Here is a 25,403-nt window from a genome sequence, read left to right as displayed (position 1 = left end):
AACCTGTGGTCGAGGGCCCATGAGGCCCAAAGCAAGGTCTTTAGGCGTCAGGTTTAATGAGAGGTCCCAGATCCACAGAAGAGAGTCCTCGACATTCAAGGGTTCCAATCCCAGTGGAACTGCCTAGAACACGGCGCGGTAGAGGGTGGAATGTCCGCAGCCAGCACCGTTCTCCTAGGCTGGGTCCCCGCCCTTCGGTCTCCGTCATCTAGCTGGAGGATGGGCAACCGGTAAACCGAGAGGCCTAAGGGAGACAGCGAACACGGCGCGAGCGAGGCGAGTCGCGAGGCGTGTGACGTCACCCCTGGTGTGTGCGTAACGTGAGCGGAAGCGGAAGCGGCTCTGTTCGCCGCCTCTCCCACCGGCCCGATGAGCTGCAGCGGCTCCGGCGCGGACCCCGAGGCGGCGCCGGCCTCCGCCGCCTCGGCCCCGGGCCCGGCCCCCACGGTCTCGGCCCCCGCCGCGCTGCCGGCCGGCACAGCTGCGGAGAACAAGGCCAGCCCCGTGGGGACAGCAGGGGGGCCTGGGGCTGGAGCCGCGGCAGCGGGCACGGGACCCGTGGCGGCGCGGGCCGGGGAGCCGGCCGAGCGGCGCGGGGCGGGTGAGGGCCGGGACGGGTGAGGGTGAGGGTGAGGGCAGCGCCTTGGGTTGGGCCCTGCGGCGGGTGAGGGCAGACGATTTAGGGCAGACCTAGCCGGGGCTCTGCGCCCCCCACCTCCGTGTCTCAGTTTGCTGGTTCTCCTCCAGCTCCGGTGTCGGCAGGCGGCGCGGCGCCCCCGGAGGGGGCCATGTCTAATGGGGTTTACGTGCTGCCGAGCGCGGCCAACGGAGACGTGAAGCCAGTGGTGTCCAGCACGCCTCTGGTGGACTTCCTGATGCAGCTGGAGGATTACACGCCTACGGTGGGCTTACTGCCTGAACAAGGCTGTTGGCTCGCTGTCACGCAACTTTCTGCCACACCAGCTGGATTTCCAGCGTCCTTTTGTATTTGCACCCCTACCTGCTCTTGTGATTTTAACCCCTCTGCCCACCCAAACTGTGAGCTTCGTGGTAGCCAGGCCTGGCCTCCCCCATTTCCCTCACCCTCTCACCCCAGTGCATGGGGCTAACACTGACAGTCGTCTAATTGATTCCTCAGATCCCAGATGCAGTGACCGGTTACTACCTGAACCGCGCTGGCTTTGAGGCCTCGGACCCACGCATGTGAGTAACCTCTGAGCTGGTTAGAGCCTTGGGTGCTTCTGTGGAGTCCGTTGTCCACCTCCTCCTCATACCAGTTTTTTCTCTCTAGAATTCGGCTCATCTCCCTAGCTGCCCAGAAATTCATCTCAGATATTGCCAACGATGCCCTACAGCACTGCAAAATGAAGGGCACAGCCTCTGGCAGCTCCCGAAGCAAGAGCAAGGTGTGAGGGGAGACTCATGGAGTCAGTAATTACCTCCCACAGCAGCGGAGGCCTAATTTATCCAGAAACCCCTTTGGGGAAACTAAGCCCTAGGGGAGGTGAAAGACCTACTCAGGGTCACCCACCTGGGACTGAAATCTGGGATTCCTGTGCTCAGCTGGTGCTCTTCCCTCTTCCCTCAGGACCGCAAGTACACTCTAACCATGGAGGACTTGACCCCTGCCCTCAGCGAGTATGGCATCAATGTGAAGAAGCCGCACTACTTCACCTGAGCCACCCAACCTAAATGTACTTCTCTGTCCCCTTGACCCCACACCAGCCTGTTTTCATAATAAACTTTATTGTGACAGGCAGGGCTGATCCCTCCCGTGCTGGGAGACATCGTGTGGCAAGTGACAAAGCTCTGAGCCCAGCCCCTTTTGGGGCCACAGTGGTAGGGATGGGGGCAGGGGATGGGCCCCATGACTGGGGTAGTACCATGACTGGAGGCAGGGAAGGCAACCAGAGGCCTGTAGCTCTGGGGAGGCACACTCCCCTAACCGTGTCCTGACACCTCTGGAGTTTAGGCAGAGACTTTCCAGCCCTACTTGTCCTGCATCTTTTCCAGGATAGGCACAATCATGTCAAACTTGGGTCGCTTAGCAGGGTCTTCATTCATGCAGATCTTCATGAGCTTACATACATGGGGGGAAATGCCTGGTGGGATGGTAGGCCGAAGGCCTTCCAGTGCCACCTGCAAATACAGGGAAAAACAAAGTGGGTCTCAGAACTTGAGTCATGTGGGGAGAGGCCTCTAGCCCTCAGGACAGGATTACTGTATACCCAAACAATGTGGGAAGAGCCCAGCCCCACCACAGTTATTGTCACTACCACCACCATTCCCCCAACACAAGTGTATACAGTTGTGCTCTCACCTTCATTCCAATCTCCATGTTGGAGAGGTCAGCAAAGGGTACCTCCCGTGTCACCAGTTCCCAGAGAAGCACTGCAAAACTCCACATGTCTGCTGAGCGTCTGTTTGTGTCTTCAGGCTTCTTCTGCAGAGCTGGAGGGATAGGACTTAGCTGTTCCAGCTGCCTGTCCTGTCCTGTCTCTGCCCCCTTCCATTACTACTGAGCTGGCCCTTCTGTACCTCCCAACATGATACCCTCACTCACCTTCAGGGGCTACCCAGGCAGGTGCATACATACGCCCAGGGCATTGGAAGGAGAACTTCACGTCGGCCATGCTGATTCGGGCAGTCATGTCCTCATCGATCTGAGGAAGAGAAGATAGATTTGTGGAAGGAGGTAAGTCCTATTCTAGATAGGGAAAGAGCTTCTGGGGGCCTGGGCCAGGAGTGAAGTTGTGACCTCACCATCACACTACGACTATTGAGTGCATGTCGTGGGATGAGGGGCTCTAGTGTGTGTAGGAAGGCCATGCCCCTTGCCATGTCCAATGCAAACTTCACAGCCTGGCTCTGGTCCACGACAAAATCTAAGAAAGAAGGCAACAGTCAAATACTTCGGAGAGGCTTACACACCCTCTCCCCCCTACAAGGGAATTTGGCATCCTCTACTTACTGGTGCCTTCATGTAGTACATTGTACAGGGATCCATATGGCATCCAGTGTGTGATGAGGGTTGGGTGAGGAGCAGGTGGAGACTGACAGGCACCTAGCACTGGGAGCACATTTGGATGCGAGAAAATCCTGGGAGAGGGAGAGAGTGTCCCTGGCTGAGATTCAGCATAAAAGATCTCCCTCTGGGTGCTAGTCAGGGTTCCTTGGAACCGGCAGCTTCCAGTTTAGGCCTTGCCCCACCTGAGCCGGGGACATTCCTCGTTGAAGTCCCTGCTCTTCCTTGTACTCCAGTCTCGAACCTTCAGCACCTTCACAACGATGTCATTGCCCTGCCAGCGGCCCTTCCATAGCTGAGGGACAGGTAAGGGTTAGGAGGCTTTAACTAAGGCCACCGCTTTCTTGCCTGCTAACTGAAGGAGAAACTTAAAACAGGTGCAGAGCAGGTAATTTGTGGGGGCTTGGGGAGGGAGGGCCAAGAAGGGCGGGGGTCACCTCTCCAGAGTGATTCTCGTTGAGCTTCGCCAGGAAGTTGAGCTGTTTGAAGTCAATGCCGGAGTGTTTGTTCAGAGTCCCATTTCCTGAGAGTGTGGGTAGGTCAGGTACCCAGCTTCCCCCTAACCCAGCCCCAGGAGCCCAGGATTATTCCCTGTTATCACCCCTCCCCTCACAACTGACTCACGGGGTCGAGTGCGTGTGGTCCCTTTCCAGAATGTGTCCTTGTATGGAATACGGTTGAGATTCTGGCCCATCTTCTCTGCCCGTTCTGGGGAAGGAAGATAGACGGTCTTGGCCTCAGCTGTAGTATGGAGGGAGGAGATAGGCAGGGACAAGATGAGGGCGCAAGCTGGGGGGTGGAGGACAGACCTCGGAGAAGCTCTCTCAGGGGTGCTTTGGCTTTGTCCACAGGCATCTCTCCATACTTGTTACAGATGCTGACAAGGGCCCCATTAGCCACCAAGTCCTGTAATGAAAAGGTGGTTGTGATGAGGGCCCCTGCTACCTCCCTGGCAGTCACAACCAACCATGAATGCAGATACAGTACAAACCCTGTGAGTGTCATATACTCGGTAGTAGTCACAAGATGGATTGAGGGTTCCAGAATCTTCCACTCAGACTCAGACTTTGCTTCCCACTCAGCCCAGGGCTCAAGGCCTGAGTACTCACCTCTGCCACCTGATCTTGGCCCCAAAAACAGGCATAGTGCAGGGGCACGTTCCCATGCTCATTCACTGCATTGATGTCAGCTTTGTACTGCAGCAGCTGGTGCCAATGGCCAGAGAGACAGAAAGAGGCAGAAGGCACAGTCAGTCCTAAATAAGATGTGGCATTCGAGGAGGGAGAAGAGTACATATACTTTCTACAGTATATTATAGTGACTTCCAGGCATATATGTGATGTAGGTGACAGGGAGGGGTTCATAAATACCTTCTGTACAATATCACGGTGTCCATGACTGGCTGCCAGGTGCAGGGGGGTGTCATCCCCACGGTTCATCACATTGATTCGAGCACCCCGCATGATCAGCATCTCAACCACAGCAGAGCGGCCCTCTCGGCAGGCCCAGTGCAAGGGAGAGAAGCCATGATCGTCCCTTTGAGGAAGGGGCAATGGTCATTGATCTGGAGGTGGGATGGGGGCAAAGGCTTTGATACAGGAAAAACTGATAGTCACTCTGCATACTCTCCCTGGGAAACCTTACCTCTCCAGGACTTTGATTCTCATTCATGTCAGCAACTCGCCAAGCTGTCCAATACAGACCTTCCCCCAAGCTTCAAACCCAACCAACCACCACCTAATCCCATAAAGTCCATATGATTCGTTGTCTTCATCATCTCCCACCAACCTTTCTTCCCTGGCACACCCTATCTCATTAAATGGTCGCATTCTTCATCTGGTTTCCTCTGCATCGCTTATGTAACATCTGTTGGTCCTTTCCGTTTCTACTGCATCTTGTACATCCCTCTACTATAGTACTTGTCACACTGGATTGTAAAAATCTGTTAATGGGCTCTCTTGTCTATTAGACTGTAAAGTGGAGAAAATGGATTGACAGCAGGTGTTTACTGCATGTTTATGGCGGGCTGTCTGGAGAAGGAAGGCCACAACTCATGGGAGAGGGAGCAAGCTTACTGATTGGCTCTGGTACTGAGACTAAGATCTAAAAATGGAATGGAATTAAAGTGATGTTTAGGAAAGGTTTATAAGGAAAAGGAGAAGTGCTTTTGATAAGTCAATACTCATGAGGCCACCACATAAAACAAGATTCCTCTACTCAAGCAATCATGGACACAGAAAACAAGAAAATGAGAATGACTTCTTTAGAAAGAAAAGTGTACCTGACTTTTTTTCTTTCCCCAATGACATATATTTTATAAAGTAAAAAGTGTACAAAACACCCCAAAACAATTGGGTGGGAGCTGGTCCTGCCTGACAGCCTGGGGCCATAAAAGGAAATTCCCTCCAGTCCGGGGCAGCAGATCCAAGAGGCGGAGCAAGGGGCGGTCCGTGGTCCTGGCCGCAGCCTCCGGATGCCTTAGTGCTGCGGTCACTTCCCGTGTGGGGGCTCTAGGCGGGGCCTGGAGCTGCTTGGGGGTCTGGCCACCGTGGGCCATCCTGATGCCCCCCACAGCTGCTGAGGGTGGGGGGTGTGGCCTTTAACCTAATGATTTCCCTCCACAGCTGCCCTCATCTGCTCACAGAGATAACCAAAAGCTTTCCTGGGTATCCTCTGCCCACTCCCCGAAGCAATTACCACCCCAGGCTTATCAGTCAGTTTGCTTCCCAGTTCTTTAATATGTGCCCTGACTTATCAGCCTCCTGAAGGCTGTGGCCCCAGAGCAGGCCAGAGCCTGAAGGCAAAAGTTTGGGGACAAGGGTACTACCTACCGTCAGGCTGCCTGTCATCTCAAGGCCTGGACTTTAATCCCAAAGAGGCCAGCAGGGGGTTCACCCCCACCTCATATCCAGCATATACCCAGCCAGCTTGTGCCTCCAAAGCTCAGCCCCTCAAACCAGCACCAAAGCCTTCCAGTTTCATTAATGTCACCCCTTTACCTTTTGGCAGCAGAGTCTTCCTAGTTGCTAGGCCCACTGGACAACTTCACTTAAGCCTTTATAACCCCAACAACAAAATAGTAACAGTGCTCACTGTCTTTATCAGGGCACCCTTTGAAGAAGTATATGAAAAACAGAACAAGTGACTGCAAATTATGGAGGAATACTAGAGCCTAATGGGAACCAGTGAAGCCTGGATGAAGATAACTAGTGTTCCTTACCTCTCAAACCTAAAAACTAAACTTTCCCAAACTTATAAAATTTTAAAATAAAAAAATTAAAATCCACTATCCTGAATCAACATTACTACTGCTTTTCTTACCTTCCTGTCTTGGCCAACCTTAAAGAACTTGTCTACACTCACTGTTTCTGTTTCCTCACCTCCCATTCAACCTGCCATAAGGCCACTGCCTTGAGAGCAGGCATTAGGTCTGATTCTGGGCCTCTAGTGCCCAGCACAGGAGGTATTCAGTATAGTTCCTTAAATGAAGGAACCCAGTGTCATCTGGTTTCTTTACCCATTTCCTTCTGAAACACCCCTCACAGAGATCATCAAATAAATATATCATTAATTGTAAATTCAGTGGTTAAAGTGCTCACGTTCCTTGACTTCTCCGTGGCCTATACTGCTGTTGACCACTCCCCCTTTGTTGAAACATTCACTTCTCTAAGCTTTACTAACATTTTCCTGTTTCTTCTTCAACCACCACTTGTTCATTTTCAGGCTTACAGGCTCTTCATCCCCTCTCCCTCACACCCATGTCTTCAGGTTTCATCTGTATGCTAATATCTTCCAAGTCTGTATCTCTAAGTCAGATCTCTCTCCTGAAATCCAAATCTGCATAACCAACAAGCTACTCAAGATTTCCACTTCGTTGTACTGTCATTTTAACATGTCCAGGGCAGAACTCATCATTCTTCAGTTGTCGTCCTCAGTAAAGGGAATCACCGTCTACTGAAGTGCCCCAGTCAGAATCCTGGTCATCATCTTTGACCTTCCTCAATTCCTACACCAAGTCTCACCGATTCTTTATCCTAAAGGTTTCAGGACTCTGATCACTTCTTTTTCATATGACCCCATTTTAGTCCAAGCTATCACTTCTGGGACAAACTAGGCAATTGTTTCTCTTTACATCACCACTTGCTCTTCACAAAGCGTCCAAGATGACACTTAAGAAATGGACAATCTCATCATATCACCACACGGCTTTAAACACTTGTTCTTAGAATAAATACCTTATTATAACCTAAATATCCTTGCATGATCTGGCTGACTCCTGCAGACTTTTCCAGACTTATCTCCTGTCGTTCTCCACTTGTACTCAATGCTTCAGCCCACAGAAGCCCACAGCGATCTTCTATCCTCCAGCCATATGGAACTCCGGACAATTTCAGGGCACTCCGCTCTATCCCGCCTCCTAGGTTTTGTCCATGCAGTTCACTGAGGCTAGAAAGCTCTCTGCAGCCTCTGCCTGTGAAACTCTTATTCATCAGTCAAGATTCAGCTCAAATACAGCTTCCTCTGTGGAGACCCCCTGCCACCCACAAGCTGTGCTTAGCATTCATCACACTGGATAGGAAAGTCAGCCGCCACCACCAGACGTGAAGCACCCCACATCGCGGAGAGGAGCATGTCTTTGCCCTTCCTCTCACCCACCAAGCACCTCAGCTCACCCCTGGTTGAGGTCGTTCTCCGTGTTGTCCAGCCACAGGCGAACGGCAACCGCGTTGCCCTCCCGGCACTGAGTAAAAATGTCGTCCATAGCAGCGTCCCCGCGGTGAGTCCCCTAGACTGGGGAAACCTGGGGACTGTGGAGGGATCCAGGGAAGGGGGTGAGCCCCAAGTTTTGTCCCCCGCAGGAGACGAGCGTTCGTGTTGGGGGTGGGGGTCTGGGCACTGCGTCCCCGGCTACTGGAGGCCTGGGACGAAGTTCAGGGCAGCGGGATGATCCCCGACCGTGTCCCCTGGGTGCGAGGGAAAGGCGGGTCCGGGCGAGGTAGGGGCTGATTAGGAGGTAGTATCTCCTACAGGGACGTCAGAGAGCAAGCAAAGACACCCTACTCGCGAACAGAGCCGGGCGAGGAGGGAAGTTCAGGCGCCCTAAACCCTGGGGGACGCGATCGGGGGTCCTTCCCCGGGGGAGCCCTGGTTCCCTACTCGGAACTCAGCCGGAGTGAGGGGTGACGGGTTGGCAGGGCTCGAGACTTCGGGAGGGGGCACGCCTGCTCCCACACTCACCGGGATTCGGGCTGGAGGATCCTTCTCCGGGGTCCGGTCCGGCCGCGCCCGCCGTTCGGCCCCGCCCCTCGCTCTCTCCGGTCAGCGCGAGCCTCCTTCCCGCCCTCCTCCCTTGCCCTTCTAGCCCACCAGTGTCTGAACTCGATGGTTTTCGGCACTCCGCCGGCCGCTCTAGCCGCCGTCGCTATCACTCCTTGGTTTCCGGCTGCGTTCTGACGGTTCTGCGCCTTGTGATTCCTGGAGACGGGCTCTGCGCGTGGAGAGGTGCGTGGTCGTCGCGTCCTCGCACTCCCCACCCGCATGTTCGAGGAGCCGGAGTGGGCCGAGGAGGCCCCGGCAGCCGCGGGCCTCGGGCCTGTGTCCTCATGGCCTCGGCCCGCGGCAGCCTCGAAGATCAAAGTAAGTGGCCCTGTAGGGGCACTGGAGCTGTTTCAGGCGGCGAAGCGGACCCTAGTGGGTCCCTGCGCTGGGGTACGCGGTGTGTGTGCGTGTGCGTTTGTATTAGGGGAAGGGGGAGTCTGCGGCCGACTGAAGATCCAGTAACTCCCAAAAGAAAATGACGTTGGCACTGAGGGAGAGTTGGTGAATAGAAGTTAGTGAAGCAAAGAGGGTTTCCTGGACAGGAAAAGCATGTGCAAAGGCCCTGGGGCAAGAGAGCATGTCTTGTTAGGGTCACACAAACACAAAATAATCTGTGTGGTTGGAGCACAGACAGTGAAAGGATACCATTGAAATTGGAGTTGTGGATTAGAGGTTTTGCATATTTTAAGATTAATGAGAAGCCAATGAGGTAGTTTTAGCAGGGGAATGATTTCTTCAGATTTGTATTTTGAAAAGATTATTGGTTGCAGTGTGGAGATTGGATTGGAGGGAGCAAGAGTGAATGACAATGAATGGCCATCAGTACTACCATTCAAAAGGGGGTGGTGCAGAGGGGTCCTGAGAGCCTCCAAGCCGAGGATGGCCCAGGAGGACTTCAACATAGAAGGCCTCCCAGACAACAGACCCTCTTCTTTAAGCTTTTGCAGATGTGAGGGCTGCTGTACTTCCTCAGGCTCTTTCTGCCCTTCAGTCAGCCCCCAACATGGCATCTGCCTGCTTTATTCTCTCCTCTTCATCCCCTCAACCCATTGTTGTAATTCAGGCCACTGGCCTTTCTGTCTGTAGCTTGTCGCCTTCATTTGTTCTCTACACTGCAGCTAGAGTCGTCTTAAATACACACGTGGGATCCTGTCACTCTTGTTTTCAGAAACCTCCCCACCTCTTATAGAAAGGTATCAGCTGGAGGCAAAAGCCTGAGATTGAGGGTTGGAACTCCTGCTCTCTGGCCTTGGTCCTGTTGCTTGTGGCCTTACCACATTCCTCTGGGGAACTCCATTACCCCATCTGTACATTGAAGAAAGTGGAGTGGGTGGTTTCTCTGCCCTCCAGCTTCCCAAAGATTGGGATGGTGACTTCAGAGTTCTTCAGGGTCTGGCAGGCTTCATGACAAGCTAGTTAAGTTGACTGGGAGTAATCCAGACCTTTACCAGCATCTGAATCAGGTCCCCATCTCTCCCTTCTTATTCTCCAGGCCCCATCCATTCTCTTTGCTCCTGCTCTCAGCCATTGTTTTCTTTCAGGGCTCCAAGCGCCGCCAGCTCTTGGCCACATTACGCGTCCTGGAGGCAGCATCTCTTCCCCAGCAGTCCCTTAGCCTGCCTGGCAGTGACTCTGAGGAGGAGGAGGTGGTGGAAAGGAAGAAGAAACGCCCGAAAAAGGCCTCATTTGCCAGTGTTTCTACTGAAGTAGAGGAGAAAAGGAAGAAGAAACATCAAAAACAGGACCCACCTGGCAGTGACTCTGAGGAAAAGGAAGTAGAAAGGAAGAAGTGCTGCAAAGGGGCTCTTCTTGGCAGTGGTTCTGCTGAAGAAAAGAAAAGGAAGAGGAAATGCCAGAAACAGGCCCCTTCAAACGCTGCCCAGCACCTGGACAATGGTGACCAAACAGGTACTAGTAGATGTGTATATGTATGTGGGACAGGGAGGGGCACCAGCTGATCCTACATTTGACAGAGGTTACCTGCCACCCTTAAGTTTGGGGGTTAGGCAATAAGAAGTAGTTTCAGGGGCTGGTCCGGTGGCGCAGCGGTTAAGTTCACGTGTTCCTCTTCGGCAGCCCGAGGTTCTCCAGTTCAGATCCCAGGTATAGACATGGCACCACTTGGCAAACCATGCTGTGGCAGGTCTCTCACATATAAAGTAGAGGAAGATGGGCACGGATGTTAGCTCAGGGCCAGTCTTCCTTAGCAAAAAGAGGAGGATTGGTGGCAGACATTAGCTCAGGGCTAATCTTCCTCAAAAAAAAAAAAAAAAAAGAAGTAGTTTCATCCAGGTCACAGTCTCTGTCTCAAGGACAAGGGTATGGCCAGGATGACTTGCCAAGCCTCTGAATTAAGAGGATCTTGCCCCAAGTATGCCTTCCCGTCTTCCTCCTTGCAGGTCCCAAAGCTTGGAAGAGTAGTGGTGCAAATGGCCCACCTGAGCCAAGCCCTGGGACCACTTCCCCTGAAGCCCCCCATACCTTGAGTCGCAAGCAGTGGCGGAACCGGCAGAAGAACAAGCGTAGACACAAAAACAAGTTTCGGCCACCTCAGCCCCCAGACCAGGCTCCAGCCACAGCCCCCGCAGAGGAGACAGAGGTGCCTCCTGCCCCCAGTCCAGACAGCCGTGAGGCCCGGGCGGGGGCTCTGCGAGCCCGTATGGCGCAGCGGCTGGATGGTGCCCGATTTCGCTACCTCAATGAACAACTGTACTCAGGGCCCAGCAGTGCTGCACAACGCCTTTTCCAGGAAGACCCTGAGGCCTTTATCCTCTACCACCGCGGCTTCCAAAACCAAGTCAAGAAGTGGCCGCTGCAGCCTGTAGACCGCATCGCCAGGGATCTTCGCCAGCGGTGAATGGGGGTTGGGCACTGTGAGAAGTGATGGGGGTCAGTCATGGGCTCAGACTAGACCAGTGAATTATCCCTCCTCTCCATTCCCAGGCCTGCCTCCCTGGTGGTAGCTGACTTCGGCTGTGGGGACTGCCGCCTGGCTTCAAGTATCCGGAACCCTGTACACTGCTTTGACTTGGCCTCTCTGGACCCCCGAGTCACTGTGTGTGACATGGCCCAGGTAAACTCTTCTATCCCTCTATGTACCTGGCCTGTGCTCTAGGCTCAACTTCCGTGTGCTAATCTCTAACATTCCCTCCTTCCTCCCTCCCTATGCCCTCATCCTAGTGTCCAACCCTAGCGCTCAGTGCTGACTTTCTCTTCCCCATATTGCGTGCTTCATACAACACTCCCACCCTGCACAGGTGCCTCTGGAGGATGAGTCTGTAGATGTGGCTGTGTTCTGCCTTTCACTGATGGGAACCAACATCAGAGACTTCCTAGAGGAGGCAAATCGAGTGCTGAAGCCAGGGTAGGAGCCCCCAGGACACAGATGTGTGTATATGTGCTCATGTGTGTGTCTGTGCATGTGTATAGAACTTTCCGTCCTTTTCAGGGGTCTCCTGAAAGTGGCTGAGGTCAGCAGCCGCTTTGAAGATGTTCGGACGTTTCTGGGGGCTGTGACCAAACTAGGCTTCAAGGTCATCTCCAAGGTGAGGGTCACAAGAAGTCTATCCCTGTTTTTGTCTCGTGGGTGGTCCTTTTCAGGGTAATGGTATTCAGGAAGGAGGCCATAGGCACAGACACAGACCTTTACTCCTTGAAGGCATGACTCATGGGAGAGCCCTGGGAAGCTTTCTGAGCAGCGGCAGGACATGGACAGAGGTGTTCTGAGGAGCTGGGGTGAGGATTTGGAGCTCACTGGATCTTTTCTGCCCCTAGGACCTGACCAATAGCCACTTCTTCTTGTTTGACTTTCAAAAGACTGGGCCCCCTCGGGTGGGGCCCAAGGCTCAACTCTCAGGCCTGAAGCTTCAGCCGTGTCTCTACAAGCGCAGGTGACCTCTGGAGCCCCCTTGAAAGGGGAATCAAGTCTCGAACTCCAGGCTCAGAACCCTGAAGACTGTACCCAGCCAGGCTGTGACCCAGGACCTGGTACCACCTTTCCTCCATCCCCAGAGCAAAATGTGATGAAAACTCTGGCTCAGCCTGGCTCTGATGAAGGCTTCTTGGTGGCAAGAAGCATAAAGTCTCCAGGCTAGCTAAAGAATAAGGAGTTTATTTTGAGAACATGGGGGTATCTGGGGATTATGGGTTCCCTGGTGTCATGGAAACTAGATGGTTCGGAATTCAAGGCATCTCTTAGGAGCCACTTAGGCTTTCTGACCTGGCATCTCCACTCTCCTCTGATCTTCTGTCTGTAGACCAGCTCCTTCTGTTCACGTGTAGCTCCTGCTCCTTCAACTTGAGTCTGCTCAGGCCTTCAAGGCCTCAGACCGGCAAGTGTTGCTTCTTGGCTCTGACTCACCCCGTAGCCCACCAACATCCTGGCTCAACACATCAGTCTGGGCTTGTGGGTCAAGACTATTTGGTTGTCCCTATACGAAGTACCTCTATCCCCTCTCTCCTCATTTGCATCTTTGGAACCATATGGCCCAAATGACTCCCAGCACCTATTGCTCTGTGGGTCCCTGGTGTGTGTCTGGCTGAGAGCACGGCTTTTGGAATCAGGTAGGCCTGGGTTCAAATCCTGGCCTGCTAGTTATTGCTGAGAGTCATTTAATCTTTGAATATCATATTCCTCATTTGGAAAATGGTACGATTCCTGTTTCATGGGATTGTTATGTGGGTTAACTGAGGAAATCTATAGCCAGAGCCTGGTACATAGGAGGTGCTCAATAAACTGTACCTATGGCTATTGTGTGTTGTAAGCCTTATTGTTCTCTAAAGACCTTACCTAGGCAGGGTTGGAGGTTGGAGGGTAAAGAGTGGATTTGTTGACTAAGGAAGACTCTGGGAGAGCTCAATATAGGCCTTTCAGCTGGCTCACTTCATGGGATAGTTAGAGATTCTTGATAGATTCTGCGCTGTCCTTGGAGGGGGCTGGTGAGGGAACTGGGTCTCTTCATTAATAACAACTGGTCAGTGCCATGTTGGGGCGAGGGATTGGGCTGTTCATAGGCAGAAGGGTCTGTCTGGTTTCTGCCTTGCAGTGTGCCCAGATCAGCATGTCCTGGGAAAGCTGTGGGCAGGGAAGGCTGGGAGAAGACGAGCTGGGATGATAGATCCTTGGCCTCTCCCAGAAGACATCTCCCATGGGCCTAAGTATAATGCTGCCTCTTTTACCTATTTCCAAGAACAAGAACTGAGAGTGACTGCTGAGACACAGGTTCAAGGGCTCTCAGCCAGGTGGATGCCTCCAGAAGCAGGTGGAGGTTTTGAGGCGGGCTATGGGCCAAGGCATGTTTGAGGCTGGGCTGTGAACCATTCAGCAGACCCTGTGTAGTACCTTTGCTTATGCTCATCTCTCTGCTGAACAGCCCTCTGACTAGCAGAGTCTTACTCCTTCTTCCAAACAGTCTGGTTGTTTCCTTCTCCACCACTCCCAAAGCAGAATTAATTTCTTCATCTGCACTCTCAAAGCACGACATGAAGAGTGCACCTTCAGCATCGACATACTGCGTTGTGATTGCTTTATGCATTAGGCTGCAGTCTTCTCAAGGCATTTTTATCTTTATAGATACAGTTGGGGCCACAAGATGAGGCATTATGGACTAGTGATGATGGAAGACTTCAGCAGACGGGAGAACTTCAGTAGGTGGAACTGATGGGATGTTGAGGGTTAATGAGAGAAAGGAATCTGAAGTAAGTCTCTGGTTTCTGGCTTGAGCAACTGATTGGGCTATTGATGCCATTCAGAATACTGGGTTTTAGCTACCTGTTAGATATTCATTTGGAAGTGGGACATTAACGTCTCAGGAGAGATCTTTGCTAGGGATTTGGGAATTGGCAGCCTAGAGGTGGTAATTTAAGTCATAGGAATAGATGAGATACTCTGAGTAAGATAATGAGAAGAGAAAATGGCTCTGAATAGAACTCTGAGGGGCATTTAATGGATGGCTAAAGGAAAATAAGCCAGTAAAGGTGATAAGATGAGACGGTTGGGCCAGAGATGGAGGAGTAAAACCAGGAGACTGGGCTTTTTAATATGGAAGGAATGGGGAGGTTGTCAGCTGTCAGATGCTGTGGAAAGGTCTATTAAGATGAGAGACAAGTTAGATTGCAGTGGGGTGAAGATTGCTGAAAATGTTGAAGGCCTTTTTGAATTTATAGTGGTATTATGCATGGATTTATAGTTATGCCAGTCAGACCGATAGTGTGGTTGTCTCTGCCTAGTCAGGAATCTAGGGGGATCTGTGGGAAAAGTGAGTAGTAAGGGGTCGACCAGTGTCAGAACCTTGCCATGCAATTGAAATGAAAGGAAAGCCAGCAAAGGAGTTTCAGACCATTTGCAAGTAAGTGATTGCTGTGCTGGACCATGGGATTTTGTAGAGAGAAGACAGGAGTAGTTTGTTGCACTGGGAGTAATTGAACACATGCCCTGGGAGGATGGGAGACTATAGTCAGAAATTGGGGTGTTTGAATTATTAATATCAGAAGCAGAGCAGCTCCCAGCAATGGGAAAATATAGAATGTAGCTACAGGAGTGAGTATCTGGGAGGCATGCAAGGGAGGTTGCCTGTAGATTGGTTAATGGACTCAGGCTCAGGTGTTGTAGGGAGGGGTTGTCTGCATGGACTTTGAAGTTCTCCAGGATGATGGTAGAAGTTGGCATGAAACGGGCCAGCTTCTCGAGGGAGGAGGAGGATCCAGGCGAGAAGCAGACAAAAGGAAGGAGAGGCTGGATGGCACGAATTTCAAAAGTGCAGAGGGTTCACATAGCCTATTAGAGAGACTTTCATTTTGGGGGTGATGTGAGGCTGGTGAGTTGAGCTAGCTGCCAGGCAGCCAAGATAAAATACCGTGACAGTCGTTTCCAGCTCGTTGGGGAGATGACTGTTGTGGCAGCTCCATGGAGCCGGAGCTCCTTGGGATAATGAGGAGACAAGCCACTAAGTCTGAGGAATGTGTTGGAGTAGCAGGACATCTCACTGCAGAACACAGATCACCTTTATAGCTCCGTATCTGTGTACAAATTCCCAAATGGTATTTGTAATCCTATATCTTCGTTAATTTTCCCTGTTTTCTCATCACACTCAGCAGGCCAGCTGGGGTTGCCTTCCTCTCTTTTGCTTCTTCCATTATGTATAATTTGGATTTTTCCTTTGCCTATTCTACCTTCAGCCACCTGAGTAAATAACTCTTTGGGTCTGACTCAAGCCCTGGGCTCCCTCTAACTCAGCCCAGCCCCCATTAGTGCCTCCGTCAGTCACTCTGATTCTGAAAGCAGGACTCTCCTGAGCCTGCTCTGGGTCCTCCCTGCTCCATCGTCAGCTTCAGGACAAGCTCTTGTTCAAGTCCATGTCTGGGCTTCAGTGTCTAATGTTGAGAGCCTGGACTGACGGAGAACAATATGTTTCCTTAAGAAATAACAATATGCCAACTGTCTAAGGAAAAAGGAGACCAGTTTAAGGAGCAGTTTGAGAACAGATTGAAAGAGTGGCAGGAATAATAAGAGGTAAAAGGGAGTGGGAGGAGTTGCTGGACTGTGAAAGGCAGTAGTTGTCAAACTTGAGTCATTAGGATAACCTGGAAGGCTTGTTACACTGCAGATTGCTAAGCATTCCCCCGGTTTCTGATTCAGAAGGTCAGGATAGAGTTTGAGTAGTTCTTTCCTGGTCGCTTTGATTTTTCCCAATTAAGCAGGAGGCAGACTTATGGGTTGAGAGTTAGAATGGGGGAGAAGGGGCTGGAGTTTTGAGATGAGACTATTGTGACTGTTGTTTCTAAGAGAGTAAGAGAGGGAATGAATGAATTAAGGAAATATGGTATCGATTGCTGGTAGTATTAATAGCACACTTAAGGTTCTAGGTCAGAAAGAGGAAGGATGGGAGGAGACCGGTGCAAGATGGCTTTGTAGAGAGCTTGTTATTGTGAGACGGAGTACAGCTGGCCTGCCAGAACCCACCCCCTCCTTTCGGGGTCTGGTTTCTGCCCTCTTACCTCAAGTCTAACTGGAGACTCCACTGGGACCATTCAGGAAACTTGAGGGATTTTTTCCTACAGTGAAGGACTGATGAGCCTGGAGTCTAACTCCTGCACTGGAAATGCAGACGGCAAGCAGAGGCCCACTAACTGTTTCGATGGTGGAGCCAGGGGAGTGCTGCTGCTTTTGCATTGGCTTGCATTTCCAGAATTTGCTGTGGCAAGTGATGTGTGGGTGTATCCTTTGCACCTTGCGGGAGAAAGGGAAGTATAGGGTGGTCTTGGGTCCTGTCCAAAAGGACCATTTGAAGAGGCAAGGAAACCTCAGCACAAAGAAGCTAGGAGTGGGCTGAGCCCATGTGGGCTGAGGAGGGAATTGCAGGAGACCACCCAGAATAGAGCTGCATCCACTGGGGTCAAAGGGACAGCAGGGGTGCCCCCTTTAAATATCTGCCAGGTCCATAGTGTTACCAAATCAGAAGTGGGTTTGCCTCCTGGCAGAGTTAAAATCAGACTCTCGACCAGAAGTAGTTGTCACACAAAGTGGAACTTATTTGCAGCAATAGGAAACCACGGGGAATCATTTCCAAAGCCCGGGCTGACCCTGAACAAAGGGAAGCAGGGACCTTTTATTTCGGATGGGAAACGAATATTCAGAAGGAAGAGGTGGGTATTCACTTGTGCAGGCTCCGTTGGAAAACATGCTTCCCACATCTGGGTCTGGTTCAGCGTACTTGGTGATGGTATCCCTTAAAGGTTAAATGCTTCCGAACCCACCCTTGAGTTCCTCGGGGCAATTAATCAGTGACGATAGAGCACAGAACCACCCAGCTCAAGCAAGAACTGTTTTATCCCCTCTGCAGCTGGGCCTGGAGCAATCAGCAGCTCTTAGGTAGAGAGGAGGTAGGAAGAGCAGAGAGCATCCAAATCTTTCCTCCCTTCCCCAGTACAGGCTCCTTGACTTAAGTGGGGCAGAACTGGGGCGGGAGAGGGGGGGGGGCGGTGGAAAAAAGAGTTAAACCTACAACAGGTGCAGATTATTTATTGTTACATAGGATTGAACATTCTAATTACTTGAGATTGTGTTTGTGTCTTAAACTGATCATAAGACTGTCTGTTAACTGAGATCAAGCTGAGAAGTCACAGCCTTGCTGCAGCTTTTCTGGGCAGCAGGGGAAGAGTACCCCCAAATGAACAAGTCTGGAGGGGTGGTAAGCGACAAGAATGAAGTTGGATTTGGATAGCAGTCTGTGCCTTCTGCTTGTTCAGCATCTCTTGTAGAGGTTGTTGCCTCTGCAGTTCCTGGTGTGCTTTTGCTCCTGTAACACAGTCCTAAGGGAACGCAGTTCCAAAAGAAACAACATGATCTTGGCAGAGACACAGCTCAGCTCCAAACACTCAACCATTTGCGTAATTGCACAAAGCCCTTTACAGCTTTTCACAGGCAGAGACTCGTAATTAGAACTTTTTATCCCCAGGGCGTCCTCCTTCCTAGGTGACTTGTCAGACTGGCCACCTGGTTCTAGGATCTTCAGCTACTGTAGTAATCGCCTTACTGGTCTCATTGCTTCCACTCCTGCCCCCAAAGCAATTTATTTTCTGGGCAGCCAAGTGATACTTTTAAAATGTAAATCAGATGTGTCACTCTGCTGAAAAGCCTTCACTGGATTCTCACTGCTCTGAGAACAAAAGACAAACTCCTTCCCAGGCCTGCCTCTCCAGCTGCATCTTAACCCACTCCTTCCTCACCAAACTCCAGCCACGCAGGCTTGCTTTTCATTCCCTGAGCATCCCAAGCTGGTTCTATTTCTGGGTCTTCATACAGGCTGCTCCATCTTCCTAGAATGCTCTTTCCCTGATGAACTCATTTTCATCTTCCAGATCTTCACACCAACATCACCTTTCTTCTATGGAAGAAGCTGGTTAAATCCTCACCAAAATGTCCTTTTCCTGGACAGATACTTAAGCTGCATTTCCGAGCTTCTTGCATGAAGGCGGGGCTGTGTGAGCAGTCCTCGCCAGTGAAAAGTAAGTAGAAGTAGATGAGCTTTCTCCACATTCTCCCACCACCTCCTCTGCCTTCCAGGGTGACCTTGAGGCACATGTTTTGAAAATGATGGAGTCAAAGCATAGAAGTCTGGATATCTGAGTCACTGCTTAGAGGAAAGGTGCTTGGCCGAGAACATGCACGTGGGACTTTGAACAAGGAGTAAACCTCTGTTGCATTAGTTTAGTGAGCTTTGGGAATGTTACGGCAGTTGGCTTTATATACTGTGGCTAATTAACCTATCTTCTCTGGGCATCCTGTCCAGCTTACTCTTGATCACAAAACTGTTTTTGTCTTCTTCAGGGTGCTTCAAACATTTAATTACCTTACCAGATGCCAGTCAACATTTCCCACCTGTCCTATGAATTTGAATATTAGGAAAAAAATGCTCACATGAGGAAGTTGAGATACTCATTTTATCAGTTACATTTTGATTGTGATTAAAAAAACTCCCACTAAAGACGTCTTAAACAAATTAGATTTTTCTTCTAATATAAGTAGAAACAGCTTGGGATGCTCAAGTGGCTGTTGGCCCTAGTTCAGGACCTCGAGGATCTTAGCGATAAGGTCTCTGATTCTCTTGGTCTCTTGATTCTCATGGTCCCACGATGATGTGTTCTTGATTGAGCAGGGACACCCTACTTAGTGTTACACTTCTTGGCTGTCTTGCTGAGTGCCCCAGCCCCTATCCTTTTGGCCTTACTCTGAAGGTCCTTCTACGTTGTTAATGCTCTTGTGTAAATATGTCCCATTATTCCCTACAGCATGGCTGAGGCCAATCTAAAATAGTAACATTTTAAATATACTTGTCTCCCCCACCCCTTCCCACATCTCAGAGGCCTGTCAGCAGCTCATCCAGTTCAAAGCTGCTCTCTCTCCAGCTCAATGCCAGGGAACATGGTCTGTTTCTTTCACTCATTCTTCACCTTCTCTGTCACTTCTAAGATCGGGATGGGGGAGGGCATATTAAAGGCAAAAAGACCAAACTTCTGTTTAGTTTGGCTCCATCAGTGTGCTCTGCAAAGACAGGCACTTAAATGTTGGTTCTGGTGTGGGATATTGGGGTTCCTTGGACCTCCCCCCTGCCCCATGGGGACTTGTGTACTCACTGGCTTTGGTTCCCTCCTTATGATACTCAGCCCACACTTCCCCTCAGCTCCTCAGCTCCTGACCCTGATGGTGTATGCACAGCCTCATAGTGCTAAAGTCCCTCACCCTGGCAGGCACCCCTCCTGGGAGAGGGCCCAACAAACACCTCAAGACTGGTTACCTTGCCTAACAGAATTAGAAAAACAAGAACAAAGCCCAAAGTCAGTAGAAAGAAGGAAATAAGAAAAATTAGGGCAGAAATAAGTGAAATTGGAACAAAAAAGACAGTAGGAAGGATCAATGAAACTAAGAGCTGGTTCTCTGAGAAGATAAACAAAATTGATAAACCCTTAGCCAGGCTCACTAAAAGAAAAGGAAGGTTCAAATAAAATTAGAGGGGCTGGCTCGGTGGCCGAGTGGTTAAGTTCGCAAGCTCTGCTGCAGGCGGCCCAGTGTTTCGTTGGTTCGAATCCTGGGCGCGGACATGGCACTGCTCATCAAACCATGCTGAGGCAGCGTCCTACATGCCACAACTAGAAGGACCCACAACAAAGAATATACAACTATGTACCAGGGGGCTTTGGGGAGAAAAAGGAAAAAATGAAAAAAACCTTTAAAAAAAATAAAAATAAAATTAGAAATGAAGGAGGAGAGATTACAATGGATACCACAGACATATGAAAGATTATAAGAGAATACAGTGAAAAACTATATGCCAAAAAATTACAATCTAGAAGAAAAGGATAAATTCTTAGACTCTTACAACCTCCCAAAACTGAATCAAGAAGAAATAGGGAATCTGAATAGACCAGTCACAAGTAAAGAGATTGAAACAGTCATCAAAAACCTCCCCAAAAATAAAAGACTGGTTACCTTGCACGGAGCCCACAGAAAACTTACGCGTATTTGTCCTGCCAAACAGTGGAAGTGCAACCCAGCCAGCTGCTGACTCCTCTCCCCTTGCCCTGCCCCAGCTGGCCTGACTCTGACTCCCCCATGTGAAAATAAAACGCTAGTTTCTATATTCATATGGCTCCAAACCCTCATAAGTGATTCAGGTAACTTCTCCCAAGAAGCTTCTGCCCCAGGCTCCACCTCAGTGGCCATATGGAGATGGGCCTATAAGTGCCTGAGTGTAGCAAGCCTGTAGCTAGAGAATGGAATGCTGAATGAATGTAGTGTCTCTCCCTCTCATGGGAACACAAAATGACTGGTTCTGTTGGAGCCCTCGTCACTTGATTTAGGATGGAGGGAATGGCACTGCCACTTTGCCTTTCAGGGAAGAGAAGTTCTCTTTATTCCTAAAAATTCCTGGGGCTGGCCCCATGGCCTAGTGGTTAAGGTTAGCGCACTCTGCTTCAGCGGCCTGGGTTCAGTTCCTGGGTGCAGATCTACACCTCTCAGCAGCAGCCATGCTGTGGCAGTGACTCACATACAAAAGAGGAAGAGTGGCATGGATGTTAGCTCAGGGTGAATCTTCCTCAGCAAAAACAAAAAAGAAAGAAAAGAAAGAAAAAATTCCCATCAATGAATCTTATTTCTAACTTCTTATACAATAGAAAGTCTGGTGGTCTCTGGTCAGCTTTACTGTCTTAGAGTAAATGCTATGTGGATATATCCCACACCCTTGTTTAGAATGTGTTAGTACCTATTAGCTCTTGTCTTCAGTTTGGGTGTATTCTCCAAAGATCTTAGACAACTGAAAAACTCATTTAATGTCTTCTTACATAGGCAAGTCTTCTTGTAAACTGTGAATTGTTCTTTTGTGTGTGTGTGCTTTGTTTATATAAAGTATTGTTGGCAAATCTTGTCTTACTTCTTACCTTTTTTCCCTCCCTCAACTGTTTTTAATATCCATCCGTGTATCATTTAGGGCCCAGTCAGGAAAATAGAAACCACGCTACTTATAATTAAGTAGAGGACATTTAATACAGAGAATTGGTTACGAGTGTTGGAATGCTGACAGTCAAAAAGAAGATGCTGATGTAATTAAACAATTAGTAACTGGAGAAATCACATAACATCGCAAGGCCTGGGAAAACAAAAGGGAAGAAGGGATGTGTTTACCAGAAACCAGGAGCTCAGAGAAGGGTTCCCTTTTGACTGATACTCAGACTTTTGTTAGGGAAGCTCCCTCCACGTACCTGGTGCTTGGACCTCTGAGGAAGGATTTGGCCTGAGGGTAGGAGAGCAAGGTCTGACTGGTCTCTGACTGCCAAGGGGGTAGCTAATCTTCTGCTCATATCTGAGAAGTGTAGCAAAGCTGCTCCTGAGTGCGGAAGAAGCTGGTAGCAACTGTCTGCGCTGAAGTAATACGAGAACAACGTGGAAGACAGGAGTGAAGACCCTCCTCTATCTTTCACTTTCAGTTTCCCTTTATGGCATCCCTTTGGCAGAACCTAACAGGGAACCACCTGGCAGTGGATTCTGAGAAATAAATTTGTAGAGTCCCAGCTGCAGCAACACAACTCGAGAGTGTGTGTAGTTGTGGGGGGGTCGGCTTTGGAGGGGGAGGTTGTTTTGTGGAGGGAGATATGAAGAATCTCAGAGCCAAAAGAAGATAGTCAAATAACCAGTATAGCCGATGTAGCTGCTCATACATGTAGTTTGTTGCCTTCTGCTGTGGAATATTCCATAGTATGCAACCACTATGGTAAACTTACGCATTCACCTGGTTGCCTCAAATTCTTTGGTATCTGGAGAAATTAAAATCCTCGCAGCTAGCGTTCTGAGTACAATAAATTCCACCAATTAGTTGCACTCCTTTGAGATTTGGGAGGTAAGGGTCATCTTCCTGCTGCTTGGCTCTTGCTGCTGGAAAGCAAGTTTATGTAGATGTTGAGCTTCCTGCAGTGGCATTCCCATGGAGGCCAAGGACAAAATAAGGATGCCTACTGTGATGGCTGAAGTCCAACATAGGACTGGAGGTTCAGTAGGTAAAATTAGTCTACTCTGTAACAGTACAAGTTTGGCTGTAATAAACTGTGGTTAAGAAGAAAACTTATTGGAAGGATATCAATAAGTAACAGAACTAATGGGAAGTCCAGGGAGAGAGACTTAGAGAACAGACAGGAACCAAGGGAGGATGGACAGCTGCAAAAACTAAGGTCACACTTTAGACTCAGTCTGGTTAGGATGGCACTGCTGGCACCACTGCTGCTGGACCTTTCTTTCACTCTTGTTGGTACACAGATTGATGCTGAGGCTTGAATTAATCCTCCTCTAAGTTCATGGCACTATATTAGGATTGGTCCATGAAAGGTCCCTCCTGTTCTGTTATTTTGTTTCCTTTATTCCTGATTCGCAGTTCTGTTCCTCTTGTACCCCCACAGTGTGTTTGTTGTGTGTCCCTAGACACAGATGTATCTTTGGCAAAGTATATGGTGGTTTTGGTAGATGTATGTTGTGGCACAGACTTGCCAGCTGTTCCTCACACCCATTTTCTTCTTCCTGGAAAATCGGCTGGACTCTGTTTGCCAGCTTCCCTTATACTTAAGTGTGGCCATGTGATTGCATCTGCCAGCTCGAGGGTAGTGGAACCACTGAGTGCTGCTTCCAGACTTGGGTCCTTAAATTTTCCTATGCATAGTCCCGCATGTTACTTCCACTTTGGCCAACTTGATGCATTTGAGCATATGACCTTGAAAGCTACCCCCTGAAGATGATGGAGCCAAAAGATGGAAGGAGCCTGAACCTCACTTAGAGGAGAGCCTCCCACCAATTAGGAACATATGAAGTCTGCTTCTTATGAGTGAGAAATAAATTTCTATCTTTTTGATCCACTATATACTCGGTTTGTTGTTACAGTAACTACTAATCTTTTTTTAAAAATCCCTTTTAATTGAACATATCAGAAAAGTAAACAAAACACACACCCATACAGAAAAGAAAACAAAAATGTTCAGCCCAGTGGTTTATCACAAGGCCAATAGCCACATAACCACTATCTAGATTAAGAAACAGAATGTTGTCAACACCCCAAAACCTCTTGTATGTCACCTCCCAAACATTAGCAACTTTCTTCTCTCAACTCTACAAAGTTACCACCATTTTGACTTTCATGACATTACTTTTCTTGCTTTTCTTTATAGTCTTAGTAGTTAAGCTTCCCAACCTTATAAATAGTGTGTATTCCTTGTATCTGGCTTCTTTCACTCAACATTAGGTTGATGGGGTTATGGGATAGCTGAGTACAGCTAAATTTTGTTCATTTTTATTACTGTAGAAATAACCCATTCTGTGGAGAAACCACAATTTATTTATTGATTCAACTGTTGATGTATATTTGAGTTGTATATCAGTCAGAATGGACTGGGTCATGCTGCAGGAAATAAAACCCCAAAATATTAATGGCTTAACCCCACAAACATAATTTTTTACTATTGCTGGGTTGGCAGGGACTCTGCTAGTAATCACTCAGGGACCGAAGCTAATGAGACTCCATTGCAATACATGCTTCCATAATCACTAGGCAAGAAGAGAGAACAAGGCACGTCACTCCATGGCACCAAAACCTTCAGCCCAGAAGTGACACATTCCCTTTTTGCCCCTCTGTAATTGGCCAAAACAAGTCTCATTGCCCTGTATAACTCCAGAGATGCTGAAAAAGTACACTCCTACCTTGTACCCAGAAGGAAGAGAAACAGAATGTTTGTGAACTGCCTAATGACCACTTTGTGGTTCCTACAAATAATGCCACTTTGAACAGTCTTGCAAATACCTCTTGTGCATGTGCACACGTTTCTGTTGGGAGTATAACTAGGAGTAGAATTGTTTGGTTGTAAAGCGTGTGTGTCCTCAACTTTAGTAGATAATGCCAGATTGTTTCTGAGTTTTTCAATTTATCCTCCCTTCAGCAGGAGTATGAGAGTTCACTTAATCCATGGGAGAATTCACTTTATTCCATAACTTTGCCATCTTGTGGCATTTCCCCCCAATTCTGGTGTATGTGTAATGTTATGTCATTTTGTTTTCCTTTGCATTTCCTGATTACTAATGGGACTGACCTTTTCATATGTCTACTGGCTATTTGAAAATCTTCTATAAATTGCTTGTTCAAGTCTCTTGATCATTTTTTCTATTGGGTTGTTATTTTCTTGTTGATTTTTGGAGTTCTTTATATATATACTGGATATAAGCCCTTTTGCTTATATGTGTGCATGTATCTTCTCCCGTTCTCTGGTTTGCCCTTTCACTCTCTTAATGGGTGTTTATTGATGAAGAGAAATTCTTAATTTTAATGTAGTCTAGTTTATCAATAATTTCTTTATGGTTAGTGCTATTTGTGCCCATTTAAGGAGTCATTCCTACTCCAAAATGATGAAGATATTCTACTAAATTATCTTCTGAAAGTCTTACTATTTTGCCTTTCTTGATTAATTCTATAATCCATATACAGCTGATTTTTACATGTGGTTAGAATAGGAGCCAAGTTTAATTTTTTTTTCTCTCTAGACATCCAATTAATCCAAAACTATTCATTGAAAAAAAATTTTTCAAAAAAACTTTTTTTTCTGTAAACAATAGGGTATTCCTTTAAAAAATATTAAATGGAAGAACATTTAGTGATATGGAAAAGCATTACCATTAGGTGGAGAAAACAGGTTATATACATGACTGCATATGTAATTTATATGTATATCTACCTATAATAAACATACCTATGTGAGAGACTGAAAAAAACAAAATTTTCCCTTTGCTATGCAATGCCATCCCTCCATATTTTTCTATATATGTGTAGTTCTGTTTCTGGGCATCCTAATCCATTCCTTGGTCTGTACATCTATATTTGTACCAATACCTCACTGTTTTAATTACAATAGCTTTCTATAAAGTACAATAGCTTTCTATAAGTCTTAGTATGTGGTACAGCAAGTCCCATACTTTTCTCCAAAAGGGCTAATGTTGCCACTTTGCATTTCCATTGATTGTCAAGTTCCCCAAACA

At 48.7% G+C, this 25,403-nt stretch overlaps 3 protein-coding genes across 16 annotated transcripts in view; 2 read left to right on the top strand and 1 right to left on the bottom strand.

Annotated features, from left to right (window-relative positions):
- The first annotated feature begins 335 nt into the window (after nt 1-335).
- On the top strand, nt 336-1,755 carry TAF10 (TATA-box binding protein associated factor 10). The gene is made up of 5 exons (XM_023645911.2): nt 336-601; nt 748-902; nt 1,139-1,203; nt 1,292-1,406; nt 1,589-1,755. The coding sequence occupies exons 1-5, from the start codon at nt 370-372 to the stop codon at nt 1,676-1,678; spliced, it is 657 nt and encodes a 218-aa protein (XP_023501679.1). The 5' UTR covers nt 336-369; the 3' UTR covers nt 1,679-1,755.
- ILK (integrin linked kinase) lies at nt 1,730-8,424 on the bottom strand. Of its 2 annotated transcripts, XM_070274598.1 has the most exons (14): nt 8,264-8,386; nt 7,699-7,833; nt 7,261-7,496; nt 4,396-4,561; nt 4,135-4,230; nt 3,835-3,931; nt 3,650-3,733; nt 3,463-3,548; nt 3,211-3,320; nt 2,972-3,099; nt 2,764-2,885; nt 2,564-2,663; nt 2,321-2,451; nt 1,730-2,139 (listed from the first exon to the last, which is right to left on the bottom strand). In XM_070274598.1, the coding sequence occupies exons 4-14, from the start codon at nt 4,495-4,497 to the stop codon at nt 1,990-1,992; spliced, it is 1,206 nt and encodes a 401-aa protein (XP_070130699.1). In that variant the 5' UTR covers nt 4,498-4,561; nt 7,261-7,496; nt 7,699-7,833; nt 8,264-8,386; the 3' UTR covers nt 1,730-1,989. The 2 variants fall into 2 exon arrangements, with proteins under 2 accessions (XP_070130699.1, XP_001504649.2); XM_001504599.6 differs by lacking the exon at nt 7,261-7,496 and having other exon boundaries at nt 8,264-8,424.
- RRP8 (ribosomal RNA processing 8) overlaps nt 8,337-25,403 on the top strand; it is a 47,228-nt gene continuing 30,161 nt past the window's right edge. For 5 of the 13 annotated variants that reach the window (XR_011441085.1, XM_070274595.1, XM_070274593.1 and 2 more), the window contains exons 1-7: nt 8,386-8,662; nt 9,886-10,252; nt 10,744-11,197; nt 11,288-11,417; nt 11,602-11,708; nt 11,793-11,889; nt 18,280-18,349. Coding sequence is in view for 10 of the 13 variants with exons in the window: in XM_070274595.1 (XP_070130696.1) it covers nt 8,564-8,662; nt 9,886-10,252; nt 10,744-11,197; nt 11,288-11,417; nt 11,602-11,708; nt 11,793-11,889; nt 18,280-18,349 (1,324 nt within the window). In the remaining 3 variants the exon portion in view is untranslated. Of the gene's footprint in view, nt 8,663-9,885; nt 10,253-10,743; nt 11,198-11,287; nt 11,418-11,601; nt 11,709-11,792; nt 11,890-12,118; nt 13,095-13,916; nt 14,137-18,202; nt 18,350-25,403 lie in introns of those variants that run through there. The other 8 variants (XR_011441087.1, XR_011441086.1, XM_023645910.2 and 5 more) reach the window with 4 other exon arrangements.

This window comes from Equus caballus, chromosome 7 (assembly GCF_041296265.1).
Source record: "Equus caballus isolate H_3958 breed thoroughbred chromosome 7, TB-T2T, whole genome shotgun sequence".
Lineage (NCBI taxonomy): Eukaryota > Metazoa > Chordata > Mammalia > Perissodactyla > Equidae > Equus > Equus caballus.
Note: the sequence above shows the minus strand (reverse complement) of the source record. Positions and strands in the feature narration are given on the sequence as shown.